Source organism: Phoca vitulina, unplaced genomic scaffold, assembly GCF_004348235.1.
Source record: "Phoca vitulina isolate PV1807 unplaced genomic scaffold, GSC_HSeal_1.0 scaffold68, whole genome shotgun sequence".
Taxonomy (NCBI): Eukaryota; Metazoa; Chordata; class Mammalia; order Carnivora; family Phocidae; genus Phoca; species Phoca vitulina.
In genome coordinates, this window is record NW_022589771.1 from 1,110,345 (window position 1) to 1,131,632 (window position 21,288).

General features: G+C 42.2%; 1 protein-coding gene across 4 annotated transcripts in view; it reads right to left on the reverse strand.

Annotated features, from left to right (window-relative positions):
* The window catches only part of VPS26C (VPS26 endosomal protein sorting factor C), a 45,006-nt gene extending 41,996 nt beyond the window's left edge, over positions 1-3,010 (reverse strand). For 2 of the 4 annotated variants that reach the window (XM_032392610.1, XM_032392609.1), the window contains exon 1: positions 2,236-3,010. In XM_032392610.1, the coding sequence (XP_032248501.1) occupies positions 2,236-2,292 (57 nt within the window). In that variant the 5' untranslated portion in view covers positions 2,293-3,010. The remainder of the gene's footprint in view (positions 1-2,235) is intronic. The other 2 variants (XM_032392607.1, XM_032392608.1) reach the window with 2 other exon arrangements.
* Positions 3,011-21,288: the final 18,278 nt, after the last annotated feature.

Below are 21,288 nucleotides of genomic sequence, written 5' to 3' on the forward strand. Positions count from 1 at the left end.
TTGGGCTCCGTGCTGGGCATGGAGCCTGCCTAAGATTCTCTCTTTCCCTTTGCCCTCCCCACCCCTCCAGCTCATGCATGTGCTGGCTCTCTTAAAAAAAAAAAAAAAAGTTAAACACAAAAGTATCATATCATCCAGCAATTCCACTCCTCTGCCTACATCCAAGAGAAATGAAAACATATGTTCACACAAAAACTTGTACTAGAATGTTCATAGTAGCATTATTCAAAAAAGCCGAAAAGTGAAAACCCAAATAAATGTCCATCAATAGATGAATGGGTAAGTAAAAGATGGCCTATCCATACAATGGAATATTACTCAGCCATAAAAAGGAACCAGGAACTGATACACGCTATAGGTATGAACATTATGCTGAAAAACATTATGCTAAACATAAGAAGCCAGTCACAAAAGGCCACATATATGAAATCTCCAGGATAGGCAAATCCATGGAGAAAGAAAGCAGACCTGTGATTGCCACGGGCTGAAAGGTAAGGAGGATGAGGAATATCTGCTAATTGGTACAAGGTTTCCTTTTGGATGGACCAAAATGTTCTAAAATTAGATGGTGGTGATTATTTGAGCAACTGTGAATATATTAAAACCACTGAATTCTACACCTTAAATGGGTATATTCTATGGTATCTGAATTACATCTCAATAAAACTGTTATTAAAAAAGAATATAAAGAATATAAAGTAGACTCATAGAGCTTTCAATTAGAGTTGTCAATTAACACTTTGCCCTATTTGCTCTCTCTCTTCTCCTCACATGCACGCACACACAATCTGTGGTTGGACTATTCAAAATTCAGTTATTGTCATACTTTACTCCTGAATACTTCAGTATGTGGAGTATTCTCCTACATAGCATAGCCAAAATACAAATATCACACTAGGGAAATTTAATACAAAGCTATTATTTAATATATAGCCCATACCCAAATTTATTTATCAAAAATTATGTGCTGTATTTGGTTGTCATATCCCTCTGGTTTCTTTTAATCTAGAAAAATTCCCTTTTCTTCATGACATTCACATTTTTTAAGAATGCAGGCCAATTATTTCAGAGTGTTCCTCAATTTGGAAATGCCTGATTGTTTCCCTATGAATTGATCTAAGTTGAACCTTTTTGGTAGGAATACTACATAAAAGAGTTGTTCCCTTTTCAGCGCATCAGGCCAGACCCTCTATGATCATGCCTGAACATACTGTCAGCAGCATCATTAGTGGTGATAGTGAGGTGATGCTCACTGTTGATCGTGGCCAGACTAGTGATGATCTGATTCCTCCATTAGGAAGGTAGCCTTTTCCCTCTAAAATTAATAATTTGGGAGGTGACCATTTGAGTCTGTGTAAACATCAGGTTTCCCCAGTAGTGTTGCACTCAAAAGGGTTTAGCATCTGTTCATGATCTTTGCCTGCCTGGTATTCAATCCCTTTTGAGACTGCGCTGCATTTATGGGACCAACCACTACTCTCAATTTTATTCCACAGCGTGAGTTAGCTGTGATTTCAGCGCTGGCTGCACATTACAAACAATGGTATCTTTGGGAGTGGGACCCGGGCAATCATACTTTAAAATTCCCAGGGTGAGTGATTCTGAGGTAGAGTAGGGTTGAGCTACAGGAACCTTGCATCATCCGCGTTTTGCAAATAAGGAAACTGAGGCCAGAGGAGGTTAAATGATTGGAGAGTAGCACAAAACTTGTTAATGCCGTCATCAAGATTTTTATTTTTTTGTACTTGCATTTTAATATGCCATGCCCTCTGTACATCATCCAAAGAATAAAAAAACGAGTAACTTTTGCATGGTGTTAGAGCTGACCGGACCCTGAAGTGCGTTTTTTTTTTTTTTTCAAGGCGAATTCTGCCTTTCATTCATTAAGACCTCTGCAGTCACGTCGAGAGTGAGGGAACGGGGCATGTGGACACCAAGCTCCTCCGCCCTCAATGGACAGCTCAAGCTCTGGACCCAAGGCCGAGCGGATGTTCAAAGGGCCAGCGGTTAACGCTGCAGCTCAGGCGCCGGCCCCTCGGCCCGTACGCCCGAGGACGTGCCCGGGACCCCGCCCGGGGTCCTCCGAAGGCCTGCGAGCCGCGCGAGGGGCACACCTGGCGGGGCCGCACCTGGCGGGGCCGCACCTGGCGGAGCGCTCTGCCCGGCCCAGGGACACCCAGAAGTGCGCGGGGCCCTGCACACGACCGAACCTGCAGACCCGCCCACCCTACTTACCCCGGCGTGATAAACCTTGTTCGCTCTCTTAATCTTAATGTCCAGGGAGGTCCCCATTTCGATACTCGGCTGAGGGCGCGACTTCCTGCCGCGCGTGACCCGAGGGGAAGGCGAGTCGCCCCGCCCCTGCGAGCCGGGCCCCGCCCCTTTCTCCTCGCCGCCTGCAGTCGTTTCAGGAGATCTCGCTCCCCATTCCAGATCGACTCTCCCGCCTTCCTTTTTCCGGTGCAGGGGCGGGCCTTAGCGCAGGCCGAGATGCTGTCACTCTTCGCCCCGCCCCTGCCGGGCGGGAGGGGCGGAACCAGGCCGGCCCCACCCTTTCCGTAAAGACTGTCTTAACACCGGAAATACCCTCCTCTCCCTCGTTTACTGGAGGGTGGGGGAAAACGGCTCTCTCCCGGCGTGCCCCGCGGTGGCGGGCGGCGTCGAGGCCGCGGCGCGGGCCCTCCCTGCGCCGGGAAGATGAGGCTCCCGTCAGGCTGTGCGGCGCAGAGGCGCTGCGCTATGGAGTTGGCATTAAGGCCGTCATAGCTTGTGACTGCGTTCCCGCCCCAGCCTCCTTCCTCTCGTCATCTCTAGTCCTCCCCCAGTCTCTCCCGGGGGCTCTGAGGACCAGCGTCCTCGGCTCTGCGGCGCTACCTCCCCTTCCCGCGGACTCGCGCCCCTGGCCCGCAAGGCGCCGATTGGCGGGCGGCCCGCCTGGCCCGCCTCCGCCTCTGCCGCCGGGCCGGGGGCAAGGTCTCGGGGAGCGCCGGGTGACCTCGCCCCGCTCCGAGCCACGGCGCTGGGTCCCCGCAGCCCCTGGGCCGCGGGGGCTTGTGGGTACTTCCCCGGCGCGCGCCCTGGAACGCGGTGCTGAATATTCATGTCGGTGCGCAGAATGCGGGAATGCGCGGCCCGCAGGCCCTGGGTCCCGGCGGCGCGTGGACCGGAGAACCTCAGAGCCGGGGCGGACCTGCCAAGTCTCCTTTTTATTCCCGGCCAGAGCCGGCTGAACCAGACACAAGACATCAGCTTGGTTTGGGAGGAGAGTTGCCTCCAGGCAGGGCAGCAGTACAGTGCTAGGCAACACACTGCTTTGACTGAAATAAAATTCCTTGTAGATGTTTTAAACCAGGGCTTTTCCAATAAGCAGAAAAGTAACATTTCGTTATTTTGGTAACGCAGTGCGGTGAAGAAGTGCTTTTTGTTTTTAAATTCCTTAGTTCTGATGTCTGTTTTTTAGAGTGCATCACTTTTAGGATTACATTGGAAATTTTCTGTAAAACAATTTCATGAGTCAGTATCACCGGTGGCTCCCTCTTGAGAATTTAAGCATTTTATAGGACGACAGTGATGATGCTGTAGCTACAATTGCTTTTGAAGGGTGATACAAGGTGGTATTTCCCAACATTCAGGTCTCCGGTTTCAGCTCCTTCCCTTCTGCCCTCAGGGCTTCAGTCTCTCTTGGATGTCTTCCTGCAACCCAAACTCAGCAATTCTAAAACAATTCATTAGGGATTTAATAATCGCAGCCTAGTCTACTTGCAATTCAGGAAATGAATCCCTCTCCACCAGACTCACCCATCATTTCCAATTGGTAAAATATCAATCTCTGTAGACAATGCAGGGAAGCAGGAAAAGAAACATAAGGATCCACATTCTAGACTTGTTTGCTCAGCAAACCTGCTTTATACTTAGTTTACAACAGAATATTTCTTGTTCCTTGAGGTCAGGTATGCCATGTTTTACTCATCTTTGTAGGTTGTACACAATCTTTATGGAATGCTAGTGCAGGGCAAAGAGGTTTTGTTCCAGCAATTACCAGTGTAACCAGTTTTTGAGCCCTCTCTGTGTGATGGCTTCCAAACACGAAACAGTCCAGTTTTCTCCCATCACTGCTCTTTTTAATCTTTCCCATCCCTTAACCACACCTTAGACCATACCCCTAACTTTCTGGTCAATTTCAGTTAGTAAAAATCGGACCATGTCAAAGTGCCACTCTCATGACTTCAGTGGGAGGCCAGATCCTTAGTGGGGGTGGGAAGGTGCGAGTCGTGGTTCTGGCTCTTGGACACTTCAACATCCTCTTCAGGCCTGGCATCTGTGTTGAGGCAAGCATCGCTTAACTGGCCTCTGCCCAAAGTTCTCTCTTAATTGGTTCCTGCTTGTATGGATAACTGGCCCTTGCTTGAAACTTTCAGGGGACACATATGAGAAGGCCTTGTGGGCCTTTTCCCTTCCATACATTTCCATGGGAGATTGAGCTCCAGCTTGATCTTTTCCATCACCCCCCTGCCAGCACCCACTAGTGCACTCAGTCTCTTGGTGAGGGTTCAACAGGCAGCTCAAGACAGTCTGTCTTCCACGGGGTCCACGTGACTCATGAGAAATACACATCCTTACCACACAAAAGGGCTGGACTGGAAGCTGCCCCAAGGCCTCTCCTCTCCACCCTGCTGTCTCTCTTCAATCTTCTTGCTCCCTCCTGAAATGCAGACAGGAATAACTCCGCAAGAATGCTGACCAGACAGATTTGCAAGGAGTGACTGGAAGACCTTGCCTTCCAGTAGGCCCAACCCATACCAAGGAGAGATTACCTTGCAGCCTCCCCCTCTACATCACTTCCCACAAGAAACACTGCACTCTCACAAGGCCAACCGCCTTCTTTCATTCTTTCCTCTCCCTCCCTATGTAGAATGAAATGGAGAGGATTGGGGAAGTATTTGATGGAAGCAGGGCTTGATCTGCAGCTTTTTATTAATCCCTGGGAAAGTGGCTCCAGTTGTAGGCATCTTTCACTAAAAGGTAGGGCACTATGCTTATTTCAGCTGTGAGCCTAATTCCCATTTCAGGACAGTAGGAGAGATTCCACTAAACATCTTTCAGTGGAGGCTGTGATGCTCTGCCCAGACCTTTCAGGACTGAGGGACATGTTCCTGAGCTGCTGAGAGTTTTGCTCTCAAGAGCTGTCAGATCAGTCACTCTTCACAACTTGCCCTTAGGTGAAGAAAACTGCTTTGCCCAAAGTCATGGTCCTTTGGGGCTGGGGTGGGGGAGGTTTGGGGGACAGCCCACATCTAATGACCAGTCAATTTAGGATATAAAGACCTCTTCTCCTCAGCCCAGTTTGGAACAACTCTGAAGGACAAGTCAGCTCCCTATATTAGTTATCTATTGCTGTGTAAAACATTACCTTCAACAATTAGTAGTTTAACACAACAAACATTTTTTATCTCATAGTGTCTGTGAGTCAGGAACTCAAGAGCAGCTTCCCCGGGTAGTTTTGGCTCAGTCTCAGGTGGTCACAGCCAAGATGTTAGACAAGGCCACAGTCATCTGAAGGCTGGATTGGGCTGGGGTCCACTTCCAAGATGGCGCCCTTACGTGGCTATGGGCTGAAGCCCTCAGTTTCTCACCACGGGGGACTGTCCACAGGCTGCCTGAGAGTCTTCACAGCATGGCACTCTGCTCCCATTAGCTGGGGAGCCTTTGCTGTGATTGCATCACAATTACACTTCTTCCTCTGCCCAACCCAATCCTGCTTGCCTCACCTCCACCCCCACACCTGTTGATTTGGAGCGTACCCCCTAATATATTTCCTGCACATTAATCTCCATCTCAGGGCCTGCCCCTCCCCCACCCCGCCGGCAACCCAACCTTCAACAATCCTGTCACACCAGCTTCCTGACTTAACTCCTCTGAGCCTCTGTAAAATGATCTCAGTACCTTCATTATAAAGTTGACAGGATTCATAATGACTCACATATATGTTAAGTACTTCCTGTGGGCCAGGCACTGTTGTAAGCTCTTTAAATATTTTAATTTGTTCTATCCTTATAAGGACAATTACAGCTCCTTCACCTTACAAAAGGGAAAAACTGAGGCACAGAAGGATTAATGGACTCTCCCAGTGCCATGTAGCAACTAAATGGCAGCCACCCATTTTGACCAGAGCTCACATGTGCAATCACCAATCACCATACTCCATATGTGCACATGACAAATGTCTGGGCTTAGTGCAAGGGGACACAGCGTCTTAATGAAAAGACCGGACAAAGGACTGCCAATCAAATGTAAAAATCAAGCAGGGGTACAACTTAGAGGCAAAGGCAATTTTACAGAAACTGATAGTGAAGACACATCGTAAGAGCCATAGGAGAGTTGTATGGCATATTAGCTTACTGGGGCTGCCATCACAAAGTACTGCAAATAAGCAGCTGAGAACAATGAACACTGTTCTCTCTTGCTTGGTTCTGGAAACTGAGGTCTGAAAAGGTGTCAGCAGGGTCAGTTCCTTTCAAGGGCTGCGAGGGAAGGTTCTGCTCCCACCTTCTCTCCATGGCTTGCAGATGGCTGTCTTCCTCTGCAACTCTTCACTTTGCCTTCCTTTTATGTGTCTTCATCTTCACATCACGTTCTCCCTGCATGGGCATCTCTCTCCAAGTGCTCCCTTTTTATAAGGACACAGTCTTATTGGAGTAGGGCTCACACTAATGACCTCGTTTTGACTTGATTACCTCTGTAAAGACCCTCTTTCCAATTACAGTCACTGGGGGTTAGGACTTCACTACATGAATTTGGTGGGGACACAATTCAACCTGTAATATATAACAACAATATATATACAACAAAAATATTTAGATAAATGGACAGTTAGTAGATTTTAACACAACACAATCTGTCAGAGATTGAGTGCATAAACAATAAAGGCATAGAGGGTTTTAACAAAGTAATTAAGAGGTACAATTAAATACAATGGAATCACAAATATTCACCTTTTCAAGTGTCTGTATGCATTTATAAGCATTGATTGCATACTATGCCACAAAGATAATCTCATATTCGATTAACTAAGTACAGTCCAGATCCTTTAACCACCCAAATTTTAGCTATTTAGAAATTTAGACAAACTCCCCCGAATACATTAGGTCAAGGAGCAAATAAAAATACAGTAACCAACTAAAAATAAGAAAGTGTGAATGCTTCATACCAAAGCCTGTGGGATATACCAAAGAAAGAATCCTCTGAAAAATTATTAGAAAAGACTTTAAATATTTGGCCACAGTGAAATGACATGATATGTGGAATTTGTTTTAAATTAACTCCAGGAGGAAGGGAAGAAAAAAGGAGAGAGGAGGTGTGGTTGGGGCAGGGCCATAGGTGAGAGATGTTGATAATTATTGAAGCTGAATGTGATGGGGACATGGAGCTTTATTATACTATTCTCTGTGCTCTTCTGTATGTTTGAATTCCATAACAGAAGGAGACAATATTGTTGAAATATTAGCCAAGGTATTTTTTTTATGCCCTGTAATTCCTAGTAGACACCCCCCCTCCAACTTTCCCTCCATCAAATTTATGCCCTGGATCACAAAATGTGTGATAAAGAGCACTTTGCCAAAGACATGACATGTGTCTGATCTAGAGGAAAAGGCACAAAAAGAGAACAGAGCGAAGTACATCTTGGGGTAGGGTCTGGCTGCCTGTCATCTGGAGTCACCATCCCAGTTGAGGACGGGAATGGGCCAGGCTATAGAAAAGGACAGAAAAAGGCAGAGAGCCTGAGTGAAAGAGCAGAGGATTAGAAGACCCTGCAAGAGTGAGTTGCAGGTTGAGTCAGAATGGCTTATTCTAACAAACCCCCTGGCATGGTGTTGCCTGTGCCGGGACGGGACTGCAAACTGTTCCAGCTGGGATATTGGCCAAGACGTGTGGCATTTTTGAACCATACACCTCTCCCCATCCTAGATAGAATATTTCAGGGAGAAGGCAAGAAGGAGAATGGGGATGTGAAAAGAGAATGTAATACACTATCAACTGAGTTCCAACGAAATAGTAACATCGATTTTTTTCCCCCACCCTCAGCAGAAATGGTTGCTGGAGAGCTAAATTGTGTTAATCTACAAAGAAATGAAGACTGTTACTATTTTGACCATTTATGTGTTGTGCCTGTAGATTTTAAAACAGCTACATATACAAAAATCAATAGGCATTTTTATGTAAGAGCAATAACCAGTTAGAAAATAAAATGAAAATAAGGATTATGTATGTTCAATAGCAATGAAAATATAAAATACAATATATGTTTGAGTTACATGAATAAAACTATAAGGCTGAATTAAGAAATATAAAATATGAAAAATGGAGAGATGTACAGTATTTCTGAAGAGGAAATCTAATTTTTTAAAAATGTCCAGTCTTAAAAATTAATTTTTAGGCTTAACTAATTCCTCTCAATGTAATTTTTAATGAGGAAATTTAATGAAAATTTTTCTTAAAAAAATAATGGAATTGATATATCTTTCTAAAAAGTTAATTGTAGGGAAAAGAGCTCTACTAGTCATAAAACATAGTAAAGCTAAAAAAGTTAAAACAGCATCATTTTGGCATAAGATCAATTGGACAGAGTAGCTCAGAACAGATTCCAATTTGTTAGTATATGAGATTTTAATATATGGTAAAAGATATCATAAATCTGTAGAGAACAGAGGAGAAAAAAAATTGGTAATATATACCAAAGCCTGTAAAATGTTTCTATTCTTTGACCCAGTAATTTAACTGCTGTAAATCTATCTCAAGAAAATAACCTTAAATTTGAAAAAAAAAATCTTTAAGCACCATGATATTCACAGCAAATTATTAATAATAAAAAAGTAGAAACAACCTAATTGACAAAATGGGCATGGTTTGGTAAACTATAACTCCAATTCAGTGAGATATTATCTGCCACTAAAAACATGGCTATGCTGAAAGAGATAAAATAAGTTGTAAATTGATGGAGTACAAGACTCAATATTATTAAGATGTCCATTCTTTCACCCAATGCAATCTCATTCAACGATCCCAGCAGCTTTTTGTTAAAAATGGACAAACTAATTAAAAAATTTATATGATAACTCAAAGGACCAAAATAGCAAATATAATTTTGAAAAAGAAGAACAAAGTTGGAGGATTTATACTGCCTGACTTTAAGACCTAGTATAAAACAATGGTCAAAAATAAAAATAAAAATAAAAATGAAACAATGGTCAAGGCTTAAAGATAGACAAACACATCAATGGAATAGAGTAGAGAGTCCAGAAATAAACTCATACATATGTAGTCAACAAAATCATATGAATTTCAACAATGATTCCAAGGTAATTTTCATGGGGAAAGGGAAACCTTTTCAACATATGGTTTCAGAACAACTAGATATTTGCAAAATGATGAAAAATTGATTTGAAAAAAAATTAACCTCAACCCTTACCTCACACCATATACAAAAATTAACTTGGAATAGATCATAGACCTAAATGTTAAAAGGATAAAATTTCTGAAAGAACACATAGAAAACAATCTTCCTGACATTGAAGTAGACAAAAAAAGTCTTAGACTAAACATAAAAATCCTGAATTGTGAAAAAAAAATGGTAAATCATACTTCTACTATTCAAAATACACCACTAAAAAAACGAAAAGGCAAGCAACACATTGGGAGACGATATTAGCAGTACACATATCTGACTAAGTACAGTTATAAGAATATATAAAAAAAACCTCTTAAAACCCATAATAAGACAGTCTAATTAATAAATGGCTCAGCATGTTCACTCCCAATGTTGACCCAAGAAAATGAAAACATATGTCCACACAAAGACTTCTACTTGCATGTTCATAGAAGCATTATTTATAATCGAGAAAAACTGGAAACAACCCAAATGTTCACCAAGTGGTGAATGGATAAACAAATTGTAGTATGTCCATACAATAAAGCACTACTTATCAATACAAAGGAACAAGCTACTGATACACACAACTGCATGGATGGGTCCCAAAGATACAGTGAGCAAAAGAAGGCGGCCATAAAAAACTGTATACTTAGTTTAGGTTCCAAGTAGGCAAAACTAATGAATTGTAATGTACAACAGATGAGTGGATGTCTGAGAGATGGGGGGGGGGGGGGGGCGCCGTGGTGGTGCCGGCTGCAAAGGGTCAGGAGGGTACATTTAAGGGGATAGAAAAATCCATGTCTTGATTAGGGAGGTACTTACACAGGTTATCCATGTGTTAAAATTCATAAAACTATATATAGTTTTAAAACTATATATATATACACACACACACACAAACACAGTGGATGTGTTTTATTTATATATATGTATATATATGTTTTATGTATATTTATGTATATATATATATATACAGTGGATGTGTTTTATTTTTCTTATTTATTTTTAAAAAAGATTTTATGTATTTATTTGAGACAGAGAGAGAGAGTCATAGAGAGAACAGGGTGGAGGGGCAAAGGGAGAGAGTCTTAAGCAGACTCTGAGCTGAGCTCGGAGTCCAAATGCGGAGCTCGACTCACAACCCTGAGATCATGACCTGAGCTGAAACCAAGAGTCAGACGCTTAATTGACTGAGCCACCCAGGCGTCCCAGATGTGTTTTATTTTATTATAGTATAAATTATACTTCCATAAGTTGATTTCAAAACTAAATCGTATAGTTATGAAGATCATATTCTAACATTAGAAAATGATTGTGTTAAAATCAAAGTTTATAAGGAATACAGAATTTTATCTATACGATTACTGCTGTGAAAAACAGGCAAACAAACAAGTAAAGAAAACACATGCAACGTAAGTCTCTAACTTAAACAAAAAGCACAGAAAACCTAGCAGAGAAACAAATGCCCCTGGACTATCAACAGTGCCTGTACTGGGGTATTTAGGACATAGGTACCTTTTGTTTTTCTTTGCTCTTCTCACAAATATGCATGATTTCAAAATTATTTACCATCAAATTTAAAGTATTAACTATTAAAGTTAAGGGGCACCTGGCTGGCTCAGTTAGTGGAGCAAGAGACTCTTGATCTCAGGGTTGTGAGTTCCAGCCCCGCGCTGGGCGTAGAGATTACTTAAAAAAAAAAAAAGAAAACAAAATCTGGGGCGCCTGGGTGGCTCAGTCAGTTAAGCGTCTGCCTTCGGCTCAGGTCATGATCCCAGGGTCCTGGGATAGAGCTCCCTGCTCCTCCGGAAGCCTGCTTCTCCCTCTCCCACTCCCCCTGCTTGTGTCCCCTCTCTAGCTGTCTTTCTCTCTGTCAAATAAATAAAACCTTTAAAAAAAAAAACCAACAAAATATTTAAAGTATTTACTATCAATGTTAAATATATGTATGTATATATTTATATATTTGTCATTAAATTTTAAAAGAGGGAAGAGCTATTTATTCATAAGGGCGGAGTCAAGATTCTTCCAACTGCAAGAGTCAGGAACCAATTCAAAACCACGGACATACTGGCTTTCCTAACTGAAGTCAAAGACGGAGTTGTTTTAAGTTATATACAAGATTAATTTACTCATTTCTGGATGTTCTTCCTTACGGGAGATCCTTACCATTCATAGGGGAGACATTTTAAATCTCTCTCCAATAGGCAAATCGATGACTACTTCCTGATAAGCACTTTCGGCATTAAAAAGGCAGTGTGGGAAGGGACACTTGTTAAAACCACATATTTTATCTTTTACATTCATTTCATTTTCACAGCCTTCTGATAATTCAGCTTGGGTAGAGTGAAGATGTGGTGCCACGCGGGTCTTTTCCTGGGTTGTGTTGTTTGCTTTCTATTTATCTGCCATTAGGAGGCGTATCATTTCCCACGGAGACACTGCGCATGCGCGACCTGTAAACTTCCTGCCGCAAAGCCCGAGGGGCCATCGTGCCTTGAGAGTTTGTGTACAAGAGTCACCCAAAACTCTAAAGTGTAAATCCACTAAAAAAAAAAAAGGTTTTAAATTAAAAGTAGCCAGAACTTATGCAAAACAAGGCCCCCAGAATGTGTACTATGGAGTAAAGCCAATAGCTCTGAAAAGAGTAGAACAAGATGATGTCTGGGAGGAAATCACGGAAATTGACTTGGTTTCCTGCCATTGCTCATGAATGCCTAGGAGCATGTCAGGGATGGGGCTCATTACGGTTTAGACATGATGGTGGTGCACTCCCCACGATGTCTCCGTTATCAGCTGCAGGAGTGTACTACTGGGTTTTCCTGGAATCCCAGGTGGGCTGGGTGGTAAGGAGGTATCAGGTGCTACCACAGCCCCCGAAGGAAGTTCCACAACTTGGTTCACCCTCTCTGACCCTGGCTGAGCAGTACAATGGCTGCACCCTCCAGATGAGATGTCCTCTGTCCTTTTCAGTTATGGACCCATTGGTTTAGCCTCTCTGTTATCACAGAGTTCTTGCTTTACCTGGGCAGTTTCTATATTAATCTTAAATATACACCTAATCTGGAAATAGGTAAGGATCTAGAATAAAGGAAACACTGGATAATTCTACACAACTCCATCTTTAAATTCCAGTTATAAATCCACATGATCATGGCATTAGCACAAAGGACTAAGGATATAGGTTTCAGTAGTATTTGTAGTCTTCTCTCTTAGGGATATCTACTAAACTGAACAGGCATGTTTGCCAGGGACCTTGGGGGCATCTATTATTTGAAACTCATAATCAAATAAGAGAGATTGGTGGATGGATAGGCGTGTGATAAAACAAACATAGCCAAGCGTTAATTCTAGAATCTAGGTGTTTGATGGATGTCTGTTCACTCTATAATTTTTTCAACTTAACTCTATGTTTGAAAGTTTTAAAATAAAAGTTGGGGTAAAAATGGAAATAGAAATACAAAATTTACACAGAAAATATATCATTCATTCATTTGATCAGTTGTCCCACATCTATTTACTGGGTGCCAAGTATATATCATGCTAAATCCTGAGGACTTACTGGGGAACAACAGAAAATGTTTTCCCTCCATGTAGCGTACAGCCTAGAAAGGAAGAGAGGGTTGAGTAAGTAATTCCAGCAGCATGAAGAGTCACTATTGTAGGGCCTCTAAAGACCTTGTCTTACTTTGATCACCTCTGTAAAGACCCTATCTCCAACTAAGATCACATTCTGAGCTCCTGGGAGTTAGGACTCTACCATAACTTTTTTACAGAGACACAATTCAACCTATAACATGAGATGATCAGTTTTGCATTCAAGAAAGATCCTTCTGGCTGCAATGTGTATTGGAGAGTAGCATCTCACTAAACATCTCAGTTAGGAAATATTTGTAGAAATCTTAGCAAAAGATAATAGTGACTGGACAATAATCATGGCAGTAATGTAGGAAGAAAGAAGTGGGCCAAGAGAGGACATCTCAGGGCCTAGTCCCAATGTGATTTGATTATTGAAGGGGTGTGAGTTAGGAGAGCAAGAGGGCTTCTATCTGTAGATGAGGGGGCAGGATCCCTAATGGGGTCTCACTCAAATCCCATTCCCAACAGGTGTGCCCGTGTGGCCTTCATGAAACTTATGGTCAGAGCAGGGAAGCATCCCCAATTTCTGCTTCTCCATGCCCTGGTGCCTTGCTTCTACTCTGAGATGCGCCTCCTCCAGCCACCACACACGCATTCAGTAAGAACTCAAATTACCCACTCACTGGTAATCAGTAGATCATTCAGTACACTCTAACTTCTGGAGGAAAAACTTCTTTGTTTATTTCTGGAATCATCGAACTTCCATTTCATGGTCTTCTTCCCTGGAAGGTGTTTATATGAATGTTTCTCTCCCTTTCCTTTTTTTTCTTTCTTTCTTTCTCTTCCTTCCTTCCTTCCTTCCTTTCTTTCTCCCTTTCTTTCTTTCGTTCTTTGGGAACATTGGTCTCATTGCTCTACAGAGAACTTGCTACATTACTCCAAAGATCTGCATGAGACTAGTAGCAGTTAGGTAAGAACTATCTGCCTTCTGGAATTTAGCACACTTGCATGTGAATTAAATTCATTTTCCACCCAAAATGTACATACAATCTTAGAAATTTAATCAGGAACACTGGAGGGACTACTAGATGTCCCCCAAAAGATATCTTCTTTTTCCCTTGTAACAGTAGAAACCCCAATTTTTAAAAATATTTTGTTTCTTTATTTTAGAGAGAGGTAGGGGGAGGGGCAGAAGAAGAGGGAGAGAGAGAATCTCAAGGAGACTCCCCGCTGAGCACAGAGCTTGATGCGGGGCTCAATCTCATGACCCTGAGATCATGACCTGAGCTGAAACCAAGGGTCAGCTGCTTAACTGACTGAGCCACCAGGTGCCCCAAATCCCCATTATTTTTTAGATGGGCATGGGTCTGTCCAGAATAATGTCTACATTTCTCAGTCACATTTATCACTAGGTGTGGCCTTATGACCAAGTCCTGGACAAAGGGATGTTCATGGAAGCCAAGAGTGCAACTCTCAGGAAGTATCTTTGAAAAGAGGGCGCAAGTCCTTCTTTTTCCCCTTGCTTGTCCTGCCTGTTAGAATTTGGATGTGCTGGCTACAGTTTGAGGAGTCCTCTTGAACCATGGGGTGGAGGCTGCTTGCTGAGGATGGAAGCAGGATAAGGTAGAAGGAGCCTGAGCTCTTCATGATCATTGCCTCCCCCATACTGACCCTGACTACCTCCATTTATTTGAGAGAAAAATAAACTTCTTCTTTGTTATAGTAGATAGAATAATACTCCTTCCCTACTTCCCCCCAAAAGGGATGTTCACATCCTAATCCCTGGAAACTGTGAATATGTTACCTTACAAAAGGGATTTTGCAGATGATTTGAGAACATTGAGAGAGGAGATGATCTGGCCTGGCCCCAGGTCAATAAAAGGGTGCTTGTAAGAGGGAGGTAGGAATGTCAGAGACAGGAAATGTTAGCAGCAAAGGTTGGAGGGATTCCCTTGAAAATAGAAAGAAGGGACATAATAAACCAGGAGCATGAGTGGCCTGGAGGAACTGGAAAAGTCAAGGAAACAGATTCTCCCCTGGAGCCTCCAGAAGCAACCAGCTTTGCAGATCCTTGACTTTAGTTCCAGAAGTCTCATTTCCAATGTCGGACCTCTTAAACTATAAGAGAATAAATGTGCATTGTTTTAAGGCACTAAGTTTGTGGCAATTTGTTACAGTAACATGAGAAACTAATATACCTGACTATTATTTTGTGACTTCTGACGCCCGCAGCCAACTCCAGTCCTAACAAAACCTAAGATGGTGCACTGATCAAGCAGTTGAATGCCAAAGACTCAGTAGGCAGGTAGGAAAAGTGATGACCTTTAGTACATGGCCATGAGACATTGGGTGGCATGTTCCCATTGCTGCTTTAGAAGGCATACTGCCTGCTGACCAAGGCAGAGCGTTAGGAAAAAAATGGTTGGAAAATTTCAGAATCTGGGGCACATTCAGCTGCTTCCTGCCACTTCCTAAAAAGTCCAAAAGAGAGGTGAGCTCGGGGGAAAAAGCCAGGCAGCCTGGAAACAGAATGAAGAATTTGTTCTGCTAAGGAAGCCCTCTCTGTCTGGAGTCTACAATGTAATTTGACTCATAATCTGATAATCTGGAGTCTTGCTGAATTAAAAAACCCAAGCTCCTACACTCCAAGCAAAGGCAGCCTGGGTAGGCAGTTTTACTGAGGCCTCATGGTTTCACAAAGAGCTTCCTACCTCAGTTTTTCTGTCTATAGATGGTGAGAGCCAGTCCAGAGGCAAACATCAGTGTATCTTCTTAACCAAGCCCACCCTTTCGTATGGTCTGAGGGCAGTGGTCATTAGATTGAAGAGAAGCGGGTAGGAGAGCAGAGCAAATAATTTTTTAGGGTAAGGGTGCCTCAAATATTTTACTTCCAAAGTATCATTCACTGGTTATCTGAAATTCAGGCTTCACTGGGAATCCTGTGTTTTCTTAGGATTTGCTAAATCTGGCCATCCTAAAGTGGAACAGACCAGAAACAAGCATATCAGAAACCCAGAGGTTTGTGAGGATATTAATCATATTGATAAAGAAACTGCAAACTAGCCCCAAATTGCAGGTGACTGACCAATCCCTAAAGCAACTCCTGGGACCCTATATCTGTTCAGCTCCCAGGCAGCAAATACCCTCCAGTGCTCACTTCTGATGGGGCTTTTGAAGATGAGGGACAAGGAAGTCTTCCTACAGGGCAGGGACAGGAAGATATTGGGCAAGAAGAATTGTTCCAGAGCCAGAGGTATTCAGATGGGCTGACCAAATAACTGACTCTATTACCAGAGAAGGGGGGCCTCGCCATTCCAGTTCCCATAGGATTTTTTTTATTGTTATGTTAATCCCCATACATTACATCATTAGTTTTAGATATAGTGTTCCATGATTCATTGTTTGTGCATAACACCCAATGCTCTATGCAGAACGTGCCCTCCCCAATACCCATCACCAGGCTATCCCATCCTCCCACCCCCCTCCCCTCTAGAACCCTCAGTTTGTTTTTCAGAGTCCATCGTCTCTCATGGTTCTTCTCCCCCTCCGATTTCCCCCCCTTCATTCTTCCCCTCCTGCTACATTCTTCTTCTTCTTTTTTTCTTTCTTAACATATATTGCATTATTTGTTTCAGAGGTACAGATCTGAGATTCAACAGTCTTGCACAGTTCACAGCACTTACCAGAGCACATACCCTCCCCAGTGTCCATCACCCAGTCACCCCATCCCTCCCACCCCACCCCCCACTCCAGCAACCCTCAGTTTGTTTCCTGAGATTAAGAATTCCTCATATCAGTGAGGTCATATGATACATGTCTTTCTCTGTTTGACTTATTTCGCTCAGCATAATACCCTCCAGTTCCATCCACGTCGTTGCAAATGGCAAGATCTCATTCCTTTTGATGGCTGCATAATATTCCATTGTATATATATACCACCTCTTCTTTATCCATTCATCTGTCGATGGACATCTTGGCTCTTTCCACAGTTTGGCTATTGTGGACATTGCTGCTGTAAACATCGGGATGCAGGTACCCTTTCGGATCCCTACTTTTGTATCTTTGGGGTAAATACCCAGTAATGCAATTGCTGGATCATATGGTAGCTCTATTTTCAACTTTTTGAGGAACCTCCATACTGTTTTCCAGAGTGGCTGCACCAGCTTGCATTCCCACCAACAGTGTAGGAGGGTTCCCCTTTCTCCGCATCCCCGCCAACATCTGTCATTTCCTGACTTGTTAATTTTAGCCATTCTGACTGGTGTGAGATGGTATCTCATTGAGGTTTTGATTTGGATTTCCCTGATGCCGAGTGATATTGAACACTTTTTCATGTGTCTGTTGGCCATTTGGATGTCTTCTTTGGAAAAATGTCTGTTCATGTCTTCTGCCCATTTCTTGATTGGATTCTTTGTTCTTTGGGTGTTGAGTTTGATGAGTTCTTTATAGATTTTGGATACTAGCCCTTTATCTGATATGTCATTTGCAAATATCTTCTCCCATTCTGTCAGTTGTCTTTTGGTTTTGTTGACTGTTTCCTTTGCTTTGCAAAAGCTTTTTATCTTGATGAAGTCCCAGTAGTTCATTTTTGCCCTTGCTTCCCTGGCCTTTGGCGATGTTTCTAGGAAGAAGTTGCTGCGGCTGAGGTCGAAGAGGTTGCTGCCTGTGTTCTCCTTTAGGATTTTGATGGACTCTGTCTCACATTGAGGTCTTTCAACAATTTGGAGTCTATTTTTGTGTGTGGTGTAAGGAAATGGTCCAGTTTCATTCTTCTGCATGTGGCTGTCCAATTTTCCCAACACCATTTGTTGAAGAGACTGTCTTTTTTCCATTGGACATTCTTTCCTGCTTTGTCAAAGATGAGTTGACCATAGAGTTGAGGGTCCATTTCTGGGCTCTCTATTCTGTTCCATTGATCTATGTGCCTGTTTTTGTGCCAGTACCATACTGTCTTGATGATAACAGCTTTGTAGTAGAGCTGGAAGTCCGGAATTGTGATGCTGCCAGCTTTGCTTTTCTTTTTCAACATTCCTCTGGCTATGCGGGGTCTTTTCTGGTTCCATACAAATTTTAGGATTATTTGTTCCATTTCTTTGAAAAAAGTGAATGGTATTTTGATGGGGATTGCATTGAATGTGTAGATTGCTCTAGGTAGCATTGACATCTTCACAATATTTGTTCTTCCAATCCATGAGCATGGAACGTTTTTCCATTTCTTTGTGTCTTCCTCAATTTCTTTCATGAGTATTTTATAGTTTTCTGAGTACAGATCCTTTGCCTCTTTGGTTAGATTTATTCCTAGGTATCTTATGGTTTTGGGTGCAATTGTAAATGGGATTGACTCCTTAATTTCTCTTTCTTCTGACTTATTGTTGGTGTATAGGAATGCCACTGACTTCTGTGCATTGATTTTATATCCTGCCACTTTACGGAATTCCTGTATGAGTTCTAGCAGTTTTGGGGTGGAGTCTTTGTGATTTTCCACATAAAGTATCATATCATCTGCAAAGAGTAAGAGTTTGACTTCTTCTTTGCCGATTTGGATGCCTTTTATTTCTTTTTGTTGTCTGATTGCTGTGGCTAGGACTTCCAATACTATGTGGAATAGCAGTGGTGATAGTGGACATCCCTGCCGCGTTCCTGACCTTAGGGGGAAAGCTCTCAGTTTTTCCCCATTGAGAATGATATTCGCTGTAGGTTTTTCATAGATGGCTTTTATGATATTGAGGTATGTACCCTCTATGCCTATACTCTGAAGAGTTTTGATCAAGAAAGGATGCTGTACTTTGTCAAATGCTTTTTCTGCATCTATTGAGAGGGTCATATGATTCTTGTTCTTTCTTTTGTTAATGTATTGTATCACGTTGATTGATTTGCGGATGTTGAACCAACCTTGCAGCCCAGGGATAAATCCCACTTGGTCTTGGTGAATAATCCTTTTAATGTACTGTTGGATCCTATTGGCTAGTATTTTGGGGAGAATTTTTGCATCCATGTCCATCAGGGATATTGGTCTGTAATTCTCCTTTTTGATGGGGTCTTTGTCTGGTTTTGGGATCAAGGTAATGCTGGCCTCATAAAATGAGTTTGGAAGTTTTCCTTCCATTTCTATTTTTTGGAACAGTTTCAGAAGAATAGGTATTAATTCTTCTTGAAATGTTTGGTAGAATTCCCCTGGGAAGCCATCTGGCCCTGGGCTTTTGTGTTTTGGGAGATTTTTGATGACTGCTTCAATTTCCTTAGTGGTTATAGGTCTGTTCAGGTTTTCTATTTCTTCCTGGTTCAGTTTTGGTAGTTGATACATCTCTAGGAATGCATCCATTTCTTCCAGGTTATCTAATTTGCTGGCATAGAGTTGCTCATAATATGTTCTTATAATTGTTTGTATTTCTTTGGTGTTGGTTGCGATTTCTCCTCTTTCATTCATGATTTTGTTGATTTGGGTCATTTCTCTTTTCTTTTTGATAAGTCTGGCCAGGGGTTTATCAATCTTGTTAATTCTTTCAAAGAACCAGCTCCTAGTTTCGTTGATCTGTTCTACTGTTCTTTTGGTTTCTATTTCATTGATTTCTGCTCTGATCTTTAGTATTTCTCTTCTCCTGCTGGGTTTAGGCTTTATTTGCTGTTCTTTCTCCAGCTCCTTTAGGTGTAGGGTTAGGTTGTGTACTTGAGACCTTTCTTGTTTCTTGAGAAAGGCTTGTATTGCTATATACTTTCCTCTTAGGACTGCCTTTGCTGTATCCCAAAGATTTTGAATAGTTGTGTTTTCATTTTCATTGGTTTCCATGAATTTTTTAAATTCTTCTTTAATTTCCTGGTTGACCCATTCATTCTTCAGTAGGATGCTCTTTAGCCTCCATGTATTTGAGTTCTTTCCGACTTTCCTCTTATGATTGAGTTCTAGTTTCAAAGCATTGTGGTCTGAAAATAGGCAGGGAATGATCCCAATCTTTTGGTACCGGTTGAGACCTGATTTATGACCTAGGATGTGATCTATTCTGGAGAATGTTCCATGGGCACTAGAGAAGAATGTGTATTCCGTTGCTTTGGGATGGAATGTTCTGAATATGTCTGTGAAGTCCATTTGGTCCAGTGTGTCATTTAAAGTCTTTATTTCCTTGTTGATCTTTTGCTTAGACGATCTGTCCATTTCAGTGAGGGGGGTGTTAAAGTCCCCCACTATTATTGTATTGTTGTCGATGTGTTTCTTTGTTTTTGTTATTAATTGCCTTATATAATTGGCTGCTCCCATGGTAGGGGCATAGATATTTACAATTGTTAGATCTTCTTGTTGGATAGACCCTTTAAGTAGGATATAGTGTCCTTCCTCATCTCTTATTACAGTCTTTGGTTTAAAATCTAATTTGTCTGATATAAGGATTGCCACCCCAGCTTTCTTTTGGTGTCCATTAGCATGGTAAATGGTTTTCCACCCCCTCACTTTCAATGTGGGGGTGTCTTTGGGTCTAAAATGAGTCTCTTGCAGACAGCATATCGATGGGTCTTGTTTTTTAATCCAATCTGATAGCCTGTGTCTTTTGATTGGGGGCATTTAGCCCATTTACATTCAGGGTAACTATTGAAAGATAGGAATTTAATGCCATTGTATTGCCTGTAAAGTGCCTGTTACTGTATATTGTCTCTGTTCCTTTCTGGTCTATGTTGCTTTTAGGCTCTCTCTTTGCTTAGAGGACCCCTTTCAAGATTTCTTGTAGGGCTGGTTTCGTGTTTGCAAATTCCTTTAGTTTTTGTTTGTCCTGGAAGCTTTTTATCTCTCCTTCAATTTTCAATGACAGCCTAGCTGGATATAGTATTCTTGGCTGCATATTTTTCTCATTTAGTGCTCTGAATATGTCCTGCCAGTCCTTTCTGGCCTGCCAGGTCTCTGTGGATAAGTCTGTTGCCAATCTAATGTTTCTACCATTGTAGGTTACATATCTCTTCTCCCGAGCTGCTTTCAGGATTTTCTCTTTGTCTCTGAGACGCGTAAGTTTTACTATTAGATGTCGGGGTGTTGACCTATTTTTATTGATTTTGAGAGGGGTTCTCTGTGCTTCCTGGATTTTGATGCCTGTTTCCTTCCCCAAATTAGGGAAGTTCTCTGCTATAATTTGCTCCATTATACCTTCTGCCCCTCTCTCTCTTTCTTCTTCTTCTGGGATCCCAATTATTCTAATGTTGTTTCGTCTTATGGTATCGTTTATCTCTCGAATTCTGCCCTCGTGATCCAGTAGTTGTTTATCTCTCTTTTTCTCAGCTTCTTTATTTTCCATCATTTGGTC